Here is a 21,825-nt window from a genome sequence, read left to right as displayed (position 1 = left end):
GTTATCTCATTGTGCAGTTTTTGATTATAATTTAACATGTCCATCTCAACGCCAAGCATGAAGCACTCTTTAAATTTGTGGTTGCTCACTGAGCAGTCACTGCTTGATTCTGGCTTTCTTATATCAATTTTTTTCTTCTTTGAAGTTGAATGTAAAGCCCGCTTCCTGGCTCCAAGTTTTCACGTTGATGACCCTGTGCAACTCCATGTATACCTTCGAGCTGATTGCCCTCATCCATTCAGATTTTCAAAGCTCTGTGTCTGTTTTAATAACCAGGTAAGATAACACCTAGATCCTTTTGTAGGGTAGGACTTAGCTGCCTGTCACAGCAAGTTTTTCACCCATCTGTTTGCTTGGCTAAGTAATAGGACTCCTGTTTCCTAAAGAAGATTACATTCATACTTTGAACAGTGATTTAGTGGTTAAATGTGGTATGTCATTAAAATGTATAATTGGCCTTCATTTGGTGGGAAAACCACTATCTTATTGGGTAGGATGGTCCTAACTGAGTGTTCCGTTGATAAGATATTTTTGATAAATCTCTAAATACTCTTGCATGCACTCTCAGATGGCTTGATTTGGAGGAGATGGCCATGTTATGCATTTCTCTTCTTATTCACCTAGATATCTCTCAAACGCACTTTGCTTCACCCCAATTACTCCTTTTGGACAGCAAGTTCCACATTCTAATCATGCTCTGGCATATGTTTCTCGGTGTTCCGGTTAGGGAGACCTTGATTCAATTTTGCTGTAATATAAAGCTAATCAAAGTGATCCTGAGAGTTGGCTCTGACGTCAGAGTGGAGCCAATTGCAAATGCAGTAGATTTTAATACAAACCTCTTTTTCTTCTTAAGGAGTATAACCAACACTGTGTATTAGAAGAGACCTATCAAACGTCTGACATCTTCGAAGCTTCATCTCAGGGGACTATGTGCTTAGTCCCTGGTAAAACCAGGCAGTATGTGTTCAAATTTGTTGCCAGGACTGAAGATGTTGGAAAGAAAGTGGAGGTAATTTTTTATGTGATCCTTTATTTGCTAGTTTGAAATATCTATGTTCTTGAACACGAATAATATAAATTTAAAGAAAACTATAGACATGTAATGTTGCAATCAATTTTCCTTCATCCCTGGTGGAACTTACTTTTTGCAAATGTTATGTATAATCACAATAGGCTAAAAGCCATGGATTCTTGAATGACAATTGGTATTAGTTTTACCCCTGGTCATCATAACATCAGTTTGTCCCTTTTGATAGAACAAAATCAAATCACTATCTTCAGAAAAGCAATGTTTGCTGAGTAAATTCAGCTCTTAAAATTAGATGCTGTTTCTACTGTCTGTACTATTAGATTACTTCTGTAGACCTGGTCCTCGGCAGTGATATTGGCAGATGTGTGATACTTAACTGGAGAGGTGGAGGAGGAGATGCTGCATCATGCCAAGAGGCCGTGCAGGCCACTCGATCCTTTAAACGGAGACCCAAGTTGCCTGACAATGAAGTATGCTGGGACAGTGTTACAATACAGGCAAGCACCATGTGAGTATAAGGGACTAGTTTGTTTAATACAATAACTCTGAAAATCCATTACTCAGTTTCCATACCATTCACAATTGCCATACTGTAGCAGAGCAAAGAACTATCCTGCTTGTCTTCAGTTGCATCCCCAAATTTGACATTTAGAAGTTGTTCAAAGAATGATGTAGTTAGAACAAGTTTAATGTTGCTTTCAGAAAAGAATCTTAACCCGTGTATGCAATTCATTTTTACATTTGATTTTGCAAGAGCAGTGAGCTTGCCCAGCCCTTATTTATTGTAAATCTATTTGGGATAAATTGTAGAATATATGTTTGTGTCAACCTTTAGGTTTAAAACTTATTTCCTTCTCATGAAACTCTATTTGTGTTTCTACATGTTTTACTTCTTCCTCCCTTGTCCTCAATTAGGAGAGTTTTAATAGAGCAAAGTGGTAAGATAACTGGATTTCAATGTAATGTTGTTTATTTTGTTGACTTTTATTTCTGTAGAATGGATGTATTGTTAGAAATAACAAGCAGTTCAATCCCTATATTTGTATAGTCTAAAATGCTTCCATCGGGAAGGTTTACTTTTAAAGTAAGGAGTGGGAGACAGAGAAATATTAGTGAGACTTTCACTTGTAGAGAAAATTGGGTGTGATTTGTGCACTATAGAGAAGATTTTGAGCTTCTGTCAACAGCTGTGATAAAAATAAAAGTATGATACTGGGAGAAGAATCTTGTTTGGCAAATGCTGCTATGTAGCAGGAAGCTGAGTGAGAAATGAGCAGTTGATCTTCAAGCATTATCAATGCAGAAAGGCTGCTGGAATGATGGAGACAGCTACCTTGAATTCATGACAGAAGGATGATATTCGGACCATTGAAACAATGCTGGCTCTTTGCAGAGTATTGGAGACACACCCATTCACCTGCTCTATCCTTGTAGCCCTACGATTTTATTTCAATCAAATGTTAATTCAATTTACTTTGGAAATCGTTGAACATCTCCACATCTACAACCCTTCTAGGCAGTGAGTTCAAAGTAAGTACTGATTGCTGTGAAAAATGGCACGTCTCTTGTTCGTTCTTCCACCTCAGCCTTGTATCTCTTTTTCAAAATCTTAAATCTGTGACTGCCTTACCTAAATGTATTCTGATTTCATAGACTTGGTTTAATTCTTCCCTCATTCCCCTTTGTTCCAAAGAGAACAGTCCCAGCTTCACCAACTTAGTACCTAAACTCTGTCATCCCTGGAACCATTTTGGTAAATCCCATCTCTATCTAGTTGAGCACACTCAAGTTCTTCTCCAAAAATTTTGCCTGGGAGCCATTGATTACCCAAAAGTAGTGGTTGAGCTCATAGATTTTGAAGCTCTTTATTAAGAAGCTTATTATAAGCTTTAAATACGGTTCATAAACCAAATAGGAAAGACCTGAGACTGGTGTCAGGTTAGAGTGGTCTTTTAATCACTTTTTTTCTCTCTCTCCGTCTCTCATTTTTGGTTTAGACTTTGAGACAAAATGTCTACAACAGTAGAAAGAGCTGCCTCTAGCTTTGTGTTCAGGTGTTTATCTGGTCTGTGAATTTCACTATTTTCTGTCCTGGCTAATTTTTTGTAATCTAACCTGACACTGACCCTTCTTTATTCACGGTATAATCCGGAGCACGATTGTAATCTTGTTGTCACATCTCATTTAAACCTCATGCAGTGAAACAAACATGTTTATCTTTCAAGATTATTATACCTACTGAACTAAGTTTTATGTTATCAATTAACAAGTAAAAGTCCAGCTATTTCAGTTTAAATCTCATGTCTTGGAGCAAATTTAACAATGTATACCTTCGTCATTTGTTCTCGTGGGGTTGTCGTTTCCACGTATACATATCTGATATGAAAACCAGGACGAGAATAAGAAATTGGATCCATGAACTTTTAACTGTAGGTTAATGAATCAAATGCTAAAATAGTAGGTCAGCAAAATATTAGCATGCTGGCATTTTTTGTGCAATTTGCTCATTTTATTAGAATGGGGGTAAAAGTATTCTGTGGAGTCTTGAAAGTCTGTCTCTTCTAAAGGTTTTCTTAGTTTAACTCTCTACAGATCATTAGAGAAAACAATTTTCAAAGTGAATATAGCTTACATGGTGACCAGCTAGTTCTGTGATTCTACATACATCATTTTGCTTCCAGCTCAACAATGTAAGGGTGAGCTTTCATCGTTTTGGTTCAGCTTGGGTTTTTTCTCTAATTCTGCTGCCTGCAGACATTTCCTTTTGTGCATTTTGTAGGTGATTGATCTATGTTCTGTGTAGAACCACTGCTTTGGAGTCAGTGCTTACAGCTTAAGATGTCCACTTCTGTCAGCTGCCCGGTCTGATCTGCTTTCATTATTTTTTCCTTTCGCAATTAAAGGGTGATTTCTCGAGTTCCAAGAATATCAGTTCAGCTGCGACATGAGCCCCCTGCCTTGACCAATGAAATGTATTGCTTAGCAGTTACTGTACAGTCACAAGAAGCTACCACTGCAAGAGATGTCAAGCTCACAGCAGGTTTAAAACCAGGTATGCAAATATCTAGACACTATGCACCAGGGTTTCTTTTATAGAACAAATATCCGTAATGAGATAAATCATCTTGAGTATCAATATGCACACTAATTCACAAGTGGTTGCACAAGAGACCAGTGTCATGATGACTCCAGTGTTACAGATGGAGCTGACTCCTCATCCTGGACAGCGAAGTGTTCCATGAGTTTTTCCAGTTGTATCGAACTGTTTTTTACAGCTTCTTGAACTCCGCCTTCAGGCTGTGCACATTTGAAGTGAGGTTAAATTCCACATTAGAATGCCATCGTCTGCAAGTTTTCCCCCAAGCCACTCACCATCCTAACTTTGAAATATATTGATGTTCCTTTGCTGTCACTGAGTAAAAATCATGGAACTCTTTCCCTACCAGCACTGAATGTACCTTTGATACACTCTCTCCACAAAGAAAATAATTGTGTCTTGGTTTCACTCTCCACAAATTGGTTTGGATTCTATAAATTTTGGTGTAAGGAAATGTTAGAAGCTATTATTAAGACTTTACAACTGAGCACTTGGATACGTTCAAGGTGATCAGGCAGAAACAACATGGTTTTATTAAAGGGAAATCATGCTTAACAAATTTCTCAAAGTTCTTTGAAGTAACTTGTGCTGCAGATGAAAGGGAGCCAATAGATGTATTTAGATTTCCAGAAGGCATTTGATAAGGTGCCACATCAAAGACTAATACTGAAAATAGAAGCTCATGCTGTAGGGATAACATCTTGGCATGGACAAAAGATTGACTTGCAAACTGGAAGAAGAGACGAGAACAACATAGATCATTTACAGATTGGCAGGATGTCATGAGTGGTGTGCCATTGGGATTGGTCTGGGTCTTCAACTCTTTGAAATTTATGTATGATTTGGATGAAGGGATAGAAGGTATGGTAGCTAAATTTGATGACACAGGTGGGAAAGTGAGTTGTGAAGAGGACATACAGAAACTACAAAGGTATATGGATAGGTTAATTGAATGGGAAAGATATGGCAAATGGAGAATGATGTGTAAAGGTTCATTTTGACAGAATTTTAAAAAAAAAAAAAAAAAATTCAAAATGGTGCCAAGTTGTAGAATTGAGATGCAGAGAGATTTGGGGGCCCTAGTGCATGAATCACAGAAGGTTAGTATGCAGGTACAGCATTTAATCAGGAAAGCTAATAGAATGTTATGGCTTATTGCGAGGGGGAATTGAATGCAAAAGTCACAAGGTTATGCTTCAGTTATACAGGAACATAGGAATTAGGATTGGGAGTAGGCAATTTAGCCCTTCGAGCCCGCTCTGCCATTTAACATGATCATGACTGATCTTATTCTGGTATTAATTCCATTTTCCTGCCTGCTCCCCATTGCCCTTTATCCAACTTTTCATTAGAAACATATCTGTTTCTTTCCTAAATCTGCTGATTGATTCTGTCTCCACTATGCTCTGCGGCAGTGAGTTCTACAGATTCACAACCCTCAGAAGTAGTTTCTCATCATCAGTTTTGAATCTACCCCCTCTCACTGTATGATCTTCTGGTTGAGACTGTCCCTCAGAGGGAGCATCTGTTCAGCATCTACCTTATCAATTCCCTTCAGCATTTTATATCCCTCAATCAGATTCCGCCCCCCTTCATTCTTCTGAACTCCAGTGAGTAGGAGCCCAAGACGACTACTTGCACGACAACCCTTTCATCCCTGGATTCAACCTGGTGAACCTCCTCTGAACTGCTTCCAACGCCACCGCAACCTTCAAGTAAGGAGACCAAAACTGGTCACAGTATTCCGGGTGTGGTTTCACCAGCACCTTTATATAATTGTAACAATAGGTCTTTACAAAAGGTCTGGATTATAAATGTAATAAATTCTAGGACTCCATTTGCTTTTCTTATTTTATGCTGTCCCTGGATAGCCACCTTCATGCACACAAACGCCCAAATCTCTCTGCTGCTGCACTTTGAATCTGATTCCTATTTAAATAATAACTTGTCCTTGTATTTTTCCGGCCAAAATGGACAACCTCGCACATATCCACATTTAACTCCATCTGCCAGATTCTGGCCAATGCTCCAAGCCTATCAATGTCCACCTGTAAACTCTTTAACTCTTAATCAGTGCCTGCTTTCCCATCTATTTTAGTATCATCTGCAAACTTTGCTATGTTACACTCTGTCCCTGCTTGCAGAACATTTATATAGATTGTAAGCAGCTGAGGTCTGAGAACTGAACCTTGCAGCACCGCACTAGTTACAGTTCCCCATCTGGAGACGGACCCATTCATCCCGACCCTCTGCTTACTGTCATTCAGCCAATCCTCTATCCAAGCCGATGCTCTCCCCTTAACCTCCTGGGATCTAACCTTCTGGATCAGTCTTTTATGCAGCGCCTTCTCAAATGCCTTGTAGAAGTCCAGATATACCATATCCACCAGATCCCCATTATCCACTTTGCCAGTGACATCCTCAAAGAACTCCAAGTTTGTCCGGTACGACTTGCTCTTCGTCAAACTGTGCTGACACTGGTGATTTGATCTTTGTAGTTCCAAATGTTCAGTTAGCTCCTCCTTTATGATTAACTCCAGCAATTTCCCCATTGCGGTAGTCAAACTAACTGGTCTATACGCTTTTTTGCTGTCTCCTTTTTTAAATAAGAGTGTTAGATTAGCGTGTTTGCAATCCGCTGGTACCCTTCCAGCATCCAGGGAATTCTGGAAAATCACAACTAGTGTGTCTGCTATCTATGCTGCCACCTCCCTTAATACCCTAGGGTGCAAGTCATCAGGCCCCAGGGACCTATCTGCCTTTAATTCCATCACAGTATTTAATACCCTCTCCCTAGTTATAGTAATTTCACCAAGTTCCTCTGTAGTAACTGCAGTTTTAGGGAAGAAATTATTATCTTCCACTGTGAAAACAGAGACAAAATATTGATTTAGTGCCTCTGCCATTCGAGTTTCCCATTATTACCTCACCATTTTCATCCTGTAAAGAGTGAATGTTTACTCTCAGTATTCTCTTCCTTCTTAGATACTGATTGAAGCTTTTGATATCAGAGACTATGTTTTCTGCTAGTTTCCTTTTGGTCTCAGTTTTAGTAACCCTTTGCTGATGTTTCAGGTTCTCCCAATCCTCCAGAATGCCTGTAACTTTTGCAGTATGATGTGCTCCAGTTTTTTGTCTGTTATCCTCAACTTCCTTGTTAAACCATGGATGATATTTCACCTTTTTACAAGTCCCCTTCCTCTCAGGAATGTACTTTAATTGAGAGGTATTTAGTATCTGCCTAAGCATTTGCCACTGTTCTTCAACTGTCCTGCCCTTTTTAATATTTTTGCCTAGTTCACTTGAGCCACCCCTTTCCTCAGGCCTGTATAATTACCTTTGCCCAATGCTAAAACACTCATATGCGACTCTATCTTTACTCTTTTAATGTGTAATTGAAATTCTAGTATTTTGTGGTCACTCCTTCCAAGAGGATCCTTAACTACAAGACCATTTATCAATCCTTCCTTGTCGTGTAATATCAAATCTAAAGTAGGCAGTTCTCTGGGTGGGTCCATGAGGTGTTGATCTAAGAAAAAATCCCTCATGTGCTCTGTAAAACTTTCTTCGAGGCTACCTTTGCCAAGTTGATTAATCCAATCAATATGCATGTTCTAATCACCCATAGTTACAGTTGTGCCCTTCTCTCAAGCCCTAATTATTTCCTGATTTATACTATGCTCTACTTCAGGAGTACTGTTCAGGACGTGTAAATGACTCCTACCAAGGGGATTCTACCCTTGCTTTTTATTTTCACTCAGACTGATTCAACATTTTTGGTCCCAAGTGCCAATATCATTTTTTAATACAGCCTTGATGTCATCCTTAACCAATAAAGCAACTCCACCTCCTGCTCCTTCTTGTTTATCCTTTCAGAATATTGAGTTCCCTTGGACATTTAACTCCTAGTCGTGATATTCCTGTAACCACATTTTGGTGATCCCCACCAGGTTGTACCCATTTCTCTATTTGCGCCATCAGCTCATCAACTTTATTCCGATTACTGCGTGCATTTAGATATAAAGCTTTTAAATAGGTTCTACTGGTTTGTCTTTCTGTTTTAATATTTTCTTGTGCACTATGCTTTCCACACACTCCATCCTTATTTGTTAATCCCCAATAACACTGAGCCTCATTTCTATCATTTACTCCAACTTTCAACTTGTATTTTCATCTTTTATGATTCCTTCCCTCCCCATGGTTGTTAGACTGGCCCTGCATGTTTATCCTATTAATCTCTGCTTCTCACTTTCTGACCTGTTGCTTTGGTATCCACCCCCCTGCATTTATATCATCAGTACAGGGTGTTGGTGAGACTGCATAGGGAGTACTATAAACAGTACTGGTCACTACTTATGGAAAGATATTAAGGAGTTAGAAGCAGTTCAGACTATATTAATAGATAATACCTGGAATATATGGATTGCTTTGAGGAAAGGCTAGACAGATTAGGCCTGTATCGTGTGGAGTTTAGAAGGGTCGGAGGAGATTTAGTCAAATAATTAAGATCCTGAGGTGACTTGACTGGGTGGATGTTGGAAGGATGTTTCCTCCTGTGGGGAAAGTCTATTACTACAGGTCATAGTTTAAAAACAAGAGGGCTTCCATTTAAAAAGAAAAGAGGAAACATTTATCTTTGTGGTTTGAGTCTGTGAAATTCCTTGCCTGAAAAGGCAGTGGATGTGGAATCCTTAAATATTTTCAAAGCAGAGATAAATAGATTCTTGATAATTGAAGGGCTGAAAGATCATTGAGGGTATGCAGGAATGTAGAGTTGAGTTTAAAATCATATCAGCCGTGATTTTAATGAATGGCAGAGAAGGTTTGAAGGGCTGAATGGCCTACTCTTGTTCCTTACTTGTAATTTTTTTTCTGAATCGAAGCAAGATTTATATAACACACACCCCTATCCTTGTCCTCTGCTGATCTTGTATGTTAAAGGACACAGACCTATATTCAATAGCTATAAATAGCTATGGCCCTCAACTGTCTTAGAAATTTCTGGGAATGCGATTGTGTAGTGGTAATGTCACTGGGCTAGTAATCCAGAACTCCAGGCCAATGTACTGGGGATATAGGCAGTATTCCCTCTAATTTTCTTACTGATTTGTATGGGCCTTGGCCCGTGCGTGGTAGTGACATCCCAAACCAGAAGGCATTGCCGGGATTGGTATGCCAACAAGCTGAGCTCTAAGGAAACATTGGACGTGGGCTCAAATCCTACCGTGGCACATGGTGAAATTTGTATTCAATGAAAATGAGAAACAGTGAGTTAGCCTGTTTGTAACTGTGAAAATGTGTATTGTAAAAACCCATCCGATTCATTAATGTCCATCTTTACTTGGTCTGGCCTGCATGTGACTCTCGACCAATAGCAATGTGGTTGGCCCCAAAATGCCCTCTGGGCAATAAAGATTGGCCTAGCCAGCAATGACCACATCTTGTGAACGAATGTTTAAAAACATGTATAGTAATTTTAGTCCTATATCTAAAACAACTATTATTATTTTTTGTAATGAACTTCCGCTGAACTGTAATGTATGTGGGTTTCTGTGAACAAACATTGAAAATTGGTTTCTGTACCATTTTCCAGGTCAAGATGCCAACCTTACTCAAACAACCCATGTCACCCTTGATGGTACTGAGATGTGCAATGATTCTCATCCTGCACTGCTTCCTGATATCCCCATGGGAGACTTGCACCCAGGAGAAATGGTAAAGTTCTTTTTAATGGGCCCAGATGAAAATTTTAGATCACATTTGGAGAAAAGAGCAACAATTTTACAATGCATGCTTCAGATGAGGAGCCCTATCTATTGAGCATCTTTGAGAAATTTTGCTTCCAACCATTTTAGTGATCATGGACGCTGTGCCTGTAATTTCTTTGTATATACTCTGACAGGTAAAGCTTCCAGCTCAGTTCATGCTTTCCAAAAATAATCGTTTCAATCTCAGCTGTTACTGACTTCAGTAATAAAACACCTATTTTCTGAAGAAAATTATTAACTTTTATTCCCTCTTGTGTTCACAGGGTTTATGTTGTTTTATTTTTCTTAGCCAGGACCTAGGCTTCACCTTGATATTTAGCTTCTCAGCAGGGGCGGCACGGTGGCTCAGTGGTTAGTACTGCTGCCTCAGTGTCCAGGGACCCAGGTTCAACACTAGCCTCGGGCGACTGTCTGTGTAGAGTTTGCACATTTTCTCCTTGTCTGCATGGGTTTCCTCCCACAGTCCAAAAATACGCAGGTTAGGTGGATTGGCTATGCTAAATTGCCCACAGTGTCGAAGGATGCCTAGGTTAGGTAGATTAGCCGTGGAAAATGCAGGGTCACAGGGATAGGGTGGGGGGTGGGGTGTGTGGGGAGATGGGTGGGTGGGGGGTGAGTCCAGATTGGATGCTCTTCAGAGAGGCGGTGTGGACTTGTTGGTCCAAATGGCGTGTTTCCACACTATTGGGATTCTGTGTCCAGCAAAGAACAGAAGACCATCAACCAGTGTCCCTGAGCTGTTCCCTTTTCTTGCTTGTCCTTTTTTTTCCCCTTATTCGTTAATGTCTAATTTTTCCAGCTCCCTTCAAACACTCTGAAAAACAACATCCTCTGATACTTGTGTAGGTTTTGTTTCTTGCAAGCTCAGCACACATGCAAAGCGTATACATCTAAAACATGCAAACAAATAGAGTTTAGTGTTCTCTGGAATTATAAAAAAATCTGCATGGACCTCATTTGGTTAATAACCTTTAGGTGAAGCTTGATATGTGGCAGAGAATGCAAAAGAGACACATTTTTATACTGAATGAACAGTGTGCGCTGATTGTCATTTTGACAACCATCAGTAGAGATGTGCCATGTTTGATGTACCAGTTAGATGATGACTGAAAGATAACTGCAATGTTTTTTGTTTAAATTTAAACCAGGCAAATTGACTCTGTTTAGGGCATTGCCCAGAGGAATGAGCCAGCGAATGGTTGGTGTCTATTTTGTTGAGTTGAAAGAGACACGATGTGTATATGTATATGTTCTTCCTGTTTGCTGAAAGCAGGGCACTGCTTTTTAATGTATGCATACCTATATGTAGCTTTCAGAATGCTCAGGTGTGCCACACTGACAGTCCAAATGACAATTTTAATTCAGTTGACAGCTGTGGTATTATGGCTAGACTACTAATCCAGAGCCTCAGCTAATATTCTGGGGACCCGGGTTCAGATCCCACCATGGCAGATAGTTGAGAGATAGTAGGAACTGCAGATGCTGGAGAATCTGCCATAACAAGGTGTAGAGCTGGATGAACACAGCAGGCCAAGCAGCATCAGAGGGTCTAGGCCCGAAAGCTCAGCTTTCCTGCTCCTCTGATGCTGCTTGGCCTGCTGTGTTCATCCAGCTCTACACCTTGTTATGGCAGATAGTTGAATTTGAATTCAATAATTAATCTAGAATTAAGAATCTAATGATGACCGTGAAGCCATTGTCAATTGTTGGAAAAACCCATTTGGTTCACTAATGTCCTTTTTACGGAAGGAAATCTGTCATCCTTACCTGGTCTGGCCTACACGTGACCCCACACGCATATCAGTGTGGTTGATTCTTAACTGCCCTCTGGGCAATTAGGGATGGGCAATAAATGCTGGCCTAGCCAGAGATGCCCACATCTCATAAGTGAATTTTAAAAAAAAAACTTAGCACACAAGATTATCTTAGAAATGTTGTTCAATTACAGGATTGCGTCTATTGTTGGACAGTCTTTCGAGTTTTGCAAGCATATGCTTGTTTGACACGGAGTCTTGTCTGTTTTCAGTAGCTAAAGGAACATGCTGTTTGATACAATCCACCAGCCTTTGGGACGTACAGCCAACTTAGCATGGCACCATCGTATTCCACATTTGTGATAGGCAGATCTTTTTGGGTTAACTGCTTGTGGTGAGCACCATGTGTTGCTACTGCATAGTAGCTGTGTGACACAGCTGGCTTCACCTATTGCCCAAGGTTTTATGATGCCTTGCCCGTCTAGGGTAATCTCTGGTAAACTGGGTGTTTTTCAGGACTGAAAATGGCAAGGTTAGGCCTGTTCATGCATTTGTGATGTACAGCAACAAATGATCTGATCAGGAACGCTATTGTCCTGTTAGATGGTTTACACCTACCTTATTTTTTATTGGTGATTGAATGTTGATAATTGACTACTGTTTTGGATTATTTGAAAAATAATGCAAGAAATCTAACTTCAAAAAGTGCAAATTGCCAAGTTCTGAGGAAAGGTCACTGGACCTGAAATGTAAACTCTGATTTCTCTCCAAAGATGCTGCCAGACCTGCTGAGCTTTTCCAGCAATTTTTACTTTTGTTTCTGATTTACAGTATCTGCAGTTCTTTCAGTTTTTTTTATACCAGGGTTGTGTTGATGAACAGCTGCCACAGTAGATTCTATTACCAGCTCCTGAAGCTTTTAATGAACTGTGGCATGCAGAAGTTTGTTTTTAAATAATAATGGTTATTATGTAATTTTTTTTGACATTTAATAATCTTTATAGGTGGAAAAAGCACTGCACATCCGATGTGGACAAGTTGGTTCGAGAATTTTTTTGGTTCACGTTTCTTATGTTGTTACTACCAACGTTGAAGGCAAAGAAATTGTTTGCAAATGCCATAAGGTTAGTGATAGTTTCCCCCATATTATTCTTCCAGTATCCTTAGCATAAGGTAAAGTGAAGAGTATAAAATATATTTTGAACAAATGCATGAGTTTTGGCACAGATTGGCTCTTTTGGGTGGATTCAAGCTTCATTGCAAATACGTGAACAAAAAAATAATCTGACCTCTCAAGTGCCATAAAAGATCCCATGGTACAACTGTGAAGAAGAGCAGTGTTCTCCATTGTGTCCTATACAATATTAATTCATCAACCAACATCACTAATATAAATTATTTAGGTCAGGTATCACGATGCTTTGCGCAACTCTTTCAGTATATGTTGGCTGCCCCGTTTCCTCTAAGATAGCAGTAACTCTGCTTCGAAAGTTCTAGGATGCTGGAGGTTGCAAAAGGTGCTTTTAATGCAAAACTGCCTTTTTTTATACCCTTACTTGTAATGTTTGCTATTTAACATTTCAGCTTTGAATGTTCAAGCAACCCAATGAATGAATGTAGAAGTTGGGAGGTCATGTTCCGGCTGTACGAGACATTGGTTAAGCCACTATTGGATTACTGCATGCAGTTCTGCTCTCCTTGCTATAGGAAGGATGTTGTGAAACATGAAGAAAATAGAACAGTACAGCACAGTACAGGCCCTTCTGCGTGTGCTCAATATGTTTGTCCCTAGCAGGGAGCCATGGTTCTCGAGAGAGGTTGAACGACTGGTTAAGAGGAAAATGGAGGCTTATGTAAGGTTTAGGAAGAGACGAACGGAAAAGGCTCGAAAGGAATACAAGTTAGCCAGGAAGGATCTGAAGAAAGGGCTTAGGAGAGCTGTAAGGGGGCATGAGAAAACCTTGGCGGATAGGATCAAGGAAAACTCCAAGGCTTTTTACACGAATGTGCAGAACAAGAGAATGACCAGAGAAAGGGTAGGGCCGATCAAGGATTGTAAAGGGAATTTGTGCACAGAGCCTAAAGAGATAGGAGAGGTCCTTAATGAATACTTTTCTTCAGTATTCACAACTGAGAGGGACCTAGTTGTAGAGGAGGATGTTGTGAAATGGGCAGGGAGGCTAAAGGAGGTTGATGTTAGTAAAGATGATGTGTTAGGAATTCTGAGGAAGTTGAAGATAGATAAGCCCCCTGGGCCTGATGGGATTTATCCAAGGATTCTATGGGAAGCGAGGGACGAGATCGCAGGGCCTTTGGCGATGATCTTTTCGTCCTCACTGTCCATGGGTGTAGTGCCGGAAGATTGGAAAGAGGCAAACGTCATTCCCTTGTTCAAAAAAGGGAACAGGGATAACCCCGGAAATTATAGACCAGTTAGTCTTACGTCAGTGGTGGGCAAATTATTGGAAAGGGCTCTGAGAGACAGGATTTATGATCATTTGGAAAGGCACAGTTTGATTCGTGATAGTCAGCATGGATTTGTGAGGGGTAGATCATGCCTCACAAACCTTATTGAATTCTTTGAAGAGGTGACCAAACACGTGGATGAAGGTGGAGCAGTGGATGTCGTATACATGGATTTAAGTAAGGCGTTTGATAAGGTTCCCCATGGTAGGCTCCTGCAGAAGATAGAGGCATGGGATAGGGGGAAATGTGACAGATTGGATTCAGAATTGGTCCACCCTTAGAAGACAAAGGGTGGTAGTGGACGGAAAATATGCAACATGGTGCTCAGTTACGAGTGGTGTACAGGATCTGTTCTGGGTCCTCTTCTATTCGTGATTTTTGTAAATGATTTGGATGAAGGAGTGGAAAGGTGGATTAGCAAGTTCACGGACGATACGAAGGTGGGTCACGTTGTGGACAGTGCGGAGGGCTGTTCTAGGTTACAAAGGGACATTGATAGAATGCAGAGCTGGGCTGAGAAGTGGCAGATGAGTTTAACCCTGAAAAGTATGAGGTGATTTATTTTGGAAGGACCAACTTGAAAGCAGAATACAGGGTTAATGGAAAGATTCTTGGCAGTGTGGAGGAGCGGAGGGATCTTGGGGTTCATGTTCACAGTTCCCTGAAAGCTGCCACCCAGGTGGATAGAGTTGTTAAGAAGGCATATGGTGTGTTAGCTTTCATTAATAGAGGGATTGAGTTCAAGAGCTGTGAAGTTATGTTCCAGCTATACAAAAGCCTGGTTCGGCCACATCTGGAGTATTGTGTCCAGTTCTGGTCACCTCATTACAGGAAAGATGTGGAAGCGTTGGAAAAGGTGCAGAGATTTACCAGGATGTTGCCTGGAATGGAGGCAAGGTCTTACGAGGAAAGATTGAGAGAGCTAGGGCTTTTTTCTTTAGAATGACGAAGGATGAGAGGTGACTTGATAGAGGTGTACAAAATGATCAGAGATATAAATAGAGTAGACAGCCAGAGACTTTTTTCCCTAGGGTGGAGGTAGCTTTTACGAGGGGACATAGTTTTAAAGTGAGTGACGGTAGATATCGAGGAGACATCAGAGGTAGGTTCTTTACTCAGAGAATGGTAGGGGCGTGAAATACATTGCTGGAGAGGGTAGTGGAGTCGGCTTTATTAGGGGCATTTAAATGGCTATTAGATAGGCATATGGATGATAGTATAAGGTAGCAGTGGAGGTTAGATAGACCTTAGGTTTCGGGTAAAAGTTCGGCACAACATCGTGGGGCAAAGGGTTCAGAACAGAAAAGATTTACAAGAATGTTGCCAGGGTTGGAGGGTTTGAACTCTAGAAAGAGATGCCATTTTCCCTGGAGTGTTGGAGGCTGAGGGGTGACCTTATAGAAATTTATAATATCATGAGGATAGAGTGAATCGACAAGGTCTTTTCCCCAAGGTTGGTTGTGTGGGGGCGGGGGGGGGGGGGTTGGTGGTGGAGTTCAAAACTGGAGGGCATTGGTTTAAGGTGAGAGGAGAGGGGAAAAATTTAAAAGGGGTCTGAGGGTCAACTTTTTCACACAGAAGGTGGTGCATGTATGGAATGAGCTGCCACAGGAAGTGATGGCGGCTGGTACAATTACAACATTTAAAAGGCACCTGGATGAGAAATGAATAGGAAGGGTTTAGAGGGATATGGGCTAAATGTTGGAAAATGGGATTATATTTATTTAGGATATCTGGTTGGCATGGACAAGCTGGATTGAAGAGTCTGTTTCTGCGGTATATCTCTGACTCTGAGTACAAATATTTGACTTGTACACTACTTAGAATTGTTCAGACTGCCTGCCTAGGCATTTCATAAGCAATGTAAGTCATGTCCAACTGTTTAAATATACTTCTTGTTTTCAAAAAAAAGTTCTTGGGAGATTTTTCTTTTATTTTTTTGAAGAGAAAGGTACTTGGTTTTTAGGTGCACCAAAACCAAAAGGGATAAGAAACTGCAAATTTGAGCAGGAGTAGCCCCACTTTGAGCTGGCTGATCTGATTGTGGCTTCAACACCACATTCCTACTTATCCTCTATCAAAGTTAAGAATCTGGACATATGACACAATGTTCAAAGTCGAAATTGTGGATGAATTATTTTCTGTATTTAGACAATTTGCCCAACTGCAAAAATTCTACTTCAGTAATGACACAACTTGATGTGTTCTTGAAGAGAATATTGGGGGAAAATCTTGGCAGTGACACTAAATTCTAAACATGAAAGATTCTAGGTTTGATTTCAGTACTGCAAAGTTGTTGAAATTCTCTTTGCCTTTTAGGATGAGACCATCACCATTGAAACAGTTGTGCCATTTGATGTTACTGCAAAGTTTGTTTCTACAAAAGTAAGTGCAAGAGCAAATTTTATTGTTTGATTTCTATGGTTTTACTGTAATCTGAAGATTTCCAAAGGCAGTTCTATTCAAAAATGCCAAGTGGACATTAGTTCCTGGTGATCAAGTTTATAAAACAACATTCATGTCTCTGGCATCTTTGTTGCCATTCTGTGTTGTTTCTAAAATAGATAGTGATGTATTGCCCAGCTTTAGGCATCTAGGACTAATTCTGATAATCTCATGAGTTTGATGGCTACACTAGAGGTCATTGTTGTTTCCCCAGTTATCAAAACTAAAATAAGCCATGCTGGCATCAGCAGTGTGAGAACAGAGAGACACTGCTTTTTATTTCCACCCTCCGCTTTTCAAGGTGTTTGTTTTTTTTCTTTAGGTTCTAGCCTTCATCAAGTATCAAACCCAAGTGGTTTCTATTTGTGTGAATCTTGTTGGGAAGTGTCTACAAGTTATTCTTTGTTGACCCCATCACAACTGATGCTCTTCTTGCATAGCATCCACATGTTCACATGTCTAGCAGCTGTTATAGATGATGAGCAGAAATGAGAGCTCTGACAATCTTCCTTCCCTAACCCAGGACCACTAAGACTGTGGCTGAGATGAACTAACTTGGCACAGAGTGCAAATCAGTTCTGGAATCTGGAGTTTGTGTGCCTCTGATGATCACAAGATAAACCAACTGACTTATTAAGGGTTCTTGGGACTATTAACTTCTGCCCTGTTAATGTGAGGTACCCATCTTTTTTTTTTGAGGAGGCAAATGAAAGTTGTACTCATTGCTAAAGGATATTACCACAAACAGCGGCAGTGAACCTTTCAGATAATGGGATGAATATATTCCTCTTTTGAAAGCAAAGTACTGCAAAAATGCTTGAAATAAAAACAAAAAATGCTGGAGAAATTCAGGTCTTACCTGAATTTTAAAAAGTTTATTTTTAACAATTGTCAGAGTCTTCAGAAAATATTAATTCTCCTAGCTTGTTGACCTTTATTCTTTGGATCAGTTCCATCAAATGGCACTTAATATTTAAAATCTTTCTTCATTGATAAATATTTGTAACACCTGGATCCTGGAGGTATACAAAATGCAACTGAATACCATGATGGAAAATGTGATATATGTATTGGGGCTGTATGATGCCCCCTTTTAAGAGAGCAGGTCAGGTGAGTCAGAGCAGAAGCTTTGCGTCATTTCTAGGTCTGAATGTGTAGCTGTAAAGACGTGTAACAAATTGTTCCTGGTTCAAGTACGACTAGCCTACCTTGTGATCTTTTTATAATTTATAAATTGACCTAAACACACACAAGCAGAAAATAGTATGCTCAGACAGCTATTATCGAGAGAGGAACTTAATTAACATTTTGGGTCAAGCCTGAGTTCTGATTAGTTATCAACTCAACTTTAACTCTGTTTTTCTCTTCGTAACTTTGACCTGCTTATCTTTCTTGCAAGTATTATTCTTTTGGATTTCCAGTGTCTGCAGTAATTTGTTTTCATAATGTAATTGGAGATTGATTTTTGGACCCATTACCGTGTTTATTTACTCTGAATTTGAGCTGGGTTATATAGAATAAAGTGCTCGGAGTCTCAAAACTGCTTTGCAACTTTTTGTGGAGTTGGTGGTAAATTGTTTAGTTTTCTGTTGCACACTTGTGTTCACTTTGGATTGGATATAAAAATCTCCAAAATTCTGAACACAACAAATGTTAGATTAGGCTGACACAGCGTAGACTGTTTCCACCACAAGAAAGTTTAATTATGTCAGTTTGAAATTGAGCCTGCATTTCAGTATTGAATTAACTGCATAAATTAGTAATCCACTGTAACTGGTAAACAATGATTAATGCAGGTAACTGAAGTGTGCCGTATCAAATTCTTGTCCTCAATACATATCGTTGAGAACTTTCTGGGTACAAAATTCCTAATTTTGTGGATAATGATTTGGAGTGTTTGTAAAAATTGTTCAATAGATAAAATCTCATATGAAATCAGCATTCAAATTCTAAATAGAATACTAAAATTATTTGTTCTGTGTTTGTTAAAAGATCATTCCAACTCTTCCAGTCTTAAACTCTATGCATTTTATATTGTGGTGATTGAATGATTTGTCATTCAACGCAAGTTTTCAACTAGTTTCATAATGTTTTAATTCTCAGCTGTCTGGCAATACGCTTATTTTTCTAAATAAAATACATTTTTCAGTTTGAACACATGGATCGGGTGTTTGCAGATATTCCATTTCTTTTGATGATGGACATTTTGAGTGCCTCTCCATGGTCACTCACCGTAGTAACCAGCAAACTGGAACTTGCGCATTCCATGACTGCTGTTGATCAGATGGAGTCACAGCTAGCTCAAGGTATAATTGTCTTAATGGGTAAATTTTTTTTTTTAAACATTATTTATTTCTGGATATAATGCATATGCCCAGTTTGAGCACTGGCGATGATGTCCTCTATCACTGTTAAGTGGTTTTTAAGGGTAATTGTTCAATTGAGGCGGCACTTGTGGGTTTCACGAGGATGGCTAGCTGATTCAGTAATGGTTAATATGCAATATGTCCAATTTAATTTTCTACGCATGCTTGCAAATCTCCTAAACACAATCTTTCAGCCATCCAAAATGGATGACATCACTGCTAGGCATCTCTCCTATTTATTGAAGGTCCTTTGCAGCAAAATAATTGGAAGTCTATTCATTGTCATGGGGGTCTCGATCAGCATTTGAAAAGTTGCTGGTCAGCAGCAATTCAGCTATGATAATACTATATCAGGTTTTTCTCTGTGTAAAGCAAAGAATTGTTGATTTTTGTTTTCCCTCGTGCATGGGATGAGGGCATCACTGGCTAAGATAGCATTTATTACCCATCCCTAATTGCCCAGAGGGCAGTTAAGAGTCAACCACATTGTGGGCCCAGAGTCGTATGTAGGCCAGACCACGTAAGGATGATAGTTTCCTTCCCTAAAGGACATTAGTGAACCAGATGGGTTTTTTCTGACAATCAACAATGGTTTCACGGTCATCTTAGACCCTTAATTCCAGATTATTTTTAATGGAATTCAAATTACACCATCTGCTGTGGCTCCATTCAAATTCAAGTCCCCAAATCATTAGGTCTCTGGACTAATAGTCCAGTGATAATACCACTAGGCCATCACCTCCCCAGACGGTGGTGATATAACATGCATGCCTGTAGAAGAAAGAAAGGTGGGGGTGGGTGGGGGTAAGGGGGAAGCAAGCAAGAGAGAAAGAGATGATGTGCTGAAAATGGAACTTTATTTTTAAAAAGTTAGTCTGCTCAAGCTAAAGCTTTCGTTTTGTTTGCTACAAAATGATTGAGATTGAAATGTTGAGTAATAGCCAGTCAATGATATATGTAAAATACCAAGAATTCAATTGTGATTTGTCTTATAATTGCTCAGCTTTTGAAATCTGTTTTCCCTCAGTGGTTTTACAGACAGGAGAATGTGCCAGTGAGTGCTTCTGCTTGCAGTGTCCACCAGCACCTACTAACCACAGTGGAGTTGCCTCGGGTCGTTATATAATCTCCTGGAAAAGGCAATGTATTTTTTATCATGTAAAATGGAGAATTTGGCTCTATCAACAGAAGACTGTGTTTTGTTTTGATGATGATGCATGTTTAAAATGACACTCAGCTTCTAGATAAGCAAGGCCTTGGAGCAGAACTCTATCCTTAACTTTCTAACAAGGAAGCTATTTTGTTCTAGTTCGTTGCAAATCAAAAGAGAGAACCCATGCTTTTAAGCATTTACTTATGATGTGTTTTGCTGATAGGACGTCTGCTGCTAAAAGCATACCTGTTGTCAACACGCTGATAACGTTGCCCCATGTGATTGTGGAGGAAATTCCGCTGTTTGTTCATGCAGGTAAACTAATTTATACAACCACTCATTATATGCATGCAACATCACAATTAGAAATTTTAATTGCAACAGCAATACGACAACTTGTGGGAGTTCCTAGTTAACAAGAAATTTTAAGACTTGTATAATTTCTAAAGGAAGTGTAGAAATTCCCTAATAGGAATGGAGCGGGTGGTTTGGGACATTAAAAACCTGTTATCTGATAATTCAAAGTTTCTAATGAAAATTGTTCCATGAATCTCAAGTTAATATGTGCATGTTTCCATAATTATCTACATTAAATTTTGCATTAAAATATGCTGTTGTTCTACTTTAATGGAGGTGATGCAGCAATTTAAACTTAATTTGCAAGTATATCACTGACTTGCTTTTCTTTCTTTGAAGAGCTTCCATCGTTTGGTAGAGTTCGTGAATCACTACCAGTCAAATATTGGTTGCAAAATAGAACCAAATTGGTGCAGGATGTGGAGATTTGTGTGGAGCCCAATGATGCATTTATGTTTTCTGGTCTTAAGCAGGTACAATTTTTGAATCTGTTAAAATATTTTAAGTGTGGAAGAATGGAGCAATAAAGGTATTTGTTGTTGAAAAGTTGTTCCTTTTTATTTCATCCTTCTAAAAGTTGCTTTTTTATTTAAGTACTACTTTTGCATTCTTTCTAAGGTTCGATTGCGAATTCTGCCCGACACTGAACAAGAGTTATTGTACAACTTCTATCCACTCATGGCTGGTTACCAACAACTGCCAGGTCTTAACATAAGCTTATCACGGTTTCCTGCTGTCTCCAACCAGCTATTGCGCAGATTTCTTCCCACACACATTTTTGTAAAGGTACACTGAATATAGACACTTGAATTTTGTTTCACTTCAGTCATGTGAAGGCTTACCCACATGTTCTATATGAGTACATGGGGAAAGTTTGATCTCGTTTTACCCAAAAGCCGTTAGTATAACTTTTTGGTTTTGCCTTTTCATTTTAGCCACAGGGTCGGCAAGCAAATGAAGTAATTGTTGTAGCTGCTTGACGGAGAAGCTGTCCTGTGAAACAAAAATCAAGTGGTCGTAATTCGAAAGCAAATGGATACTTATTCACGGATGTATAAAATCAGCTGGCTATTTGGACTGGAGCTGCAGCATTTACAACAATCGGATATTTTTTCAACTGCTGGACATACATGTTTTCTTCCAAGTCTCTAGGGAGGCACAAAAGCTAACATTTCTAGATGTTGAAATTAGTGTTTTGTAAACAAAAATAGATCAGTAATGCACTAAGAATTATTTGCAAAATTGTTACATGATTTCATTATGAGCTTTGATTTGTTAAAGTTCAAAGTGATATGATCTTTGTGTTTGGAATATATGCTATTGTAAATTTTCCATTTGTAATATGTAGCCTTTATGGTGTTTGAGAGAAGCTGCTGGAAAATATTT

The 21,825-nt window shown here is 39.4% G+C and overlaps 1 protein-coding gene across 2 annotated transcripts in view; it reads left to right on the top strand.

Annotated features, from left to right (window-relative positions):
- The window catches only part of trappc11 (trafficking protein particle complex subunit 11), an 82,672-nt gene extending 61,184 nt beyond the window's left edge, over positions 1 to 21,488 (top strand). For both annotated transcript variants that reach the window (XM_048594954.1, XM_048594955.1), the window contains exons 18-30: positions 146 to 276; positions 857 to 1,012; positions 1,354 to 1,541; positions 3,937 to 4,085; positions 9,724 to 9,845; positions 12,657 to 12,776; positions 16,438 to 16,503; positions 18,713 to 18,869; positions 19,957 to 20,068; positions 20,306 to 20,397; positions 20,779 to 20,912; positions 21,058 to 21,225; positions 21,375 to 21,488. In XM_048594954.1, coding sequence (XP_048450911.1) covers positions 146 to 276; positions 857 to 1,012; positions 1,354 to 1,541; positions 3,937 to 4,085; positions 9,724 to 9,845; positions 12,657 to 12,776; positions 16,438 to 16,503; positions 18,713 to 18,869; positions 19,957 to 20,068; positions 20,306 to 20,397; positions 20,779 to 20,912; positions 21,058 to 21,225; positions 21,375 to 21,419 — 1,640 coding nt within the window. In that variant the 3' untranslated portion in view covers positions 21,420 to 21,488. The remainder of the gene's footprint in view (positions 1 to 145; positions 277 to 856; positions 1,013 to 1,353; positions 1,542 to 3,936; positions 4,086 to 9,723; positions 9,846 to 12,656; positions 12,777 to 16,437; positions 16,504 to 18,712; positions 18,870 to 19,956; positions 20,069 to 20,305; positions 20,398 to 20,778; positions 20,913 to 21,057; positions 21,226 to 21,374) is intronic.
- Positions 21,489 to 21,825: the final 337 nt, after the last annotated feature.

This window comes from Rhincodon typus, chromosome 3, assembly GCF_021869965.1.
Source record: "Rhincodon typus isolate 14 chromosome 3, sRhiTyp1.1, whole genome shotgun sequence".
Lineage (NCBI taxonomy): Eukaryota > Metazoa > Chordata > Chondrichthyes > Orectolobiformes > Rhincodontidae > Rhincodon > Rhincodon typus.
This window is presented reverse-complemented; position numbering and strand designations above follow the sequence as displayed.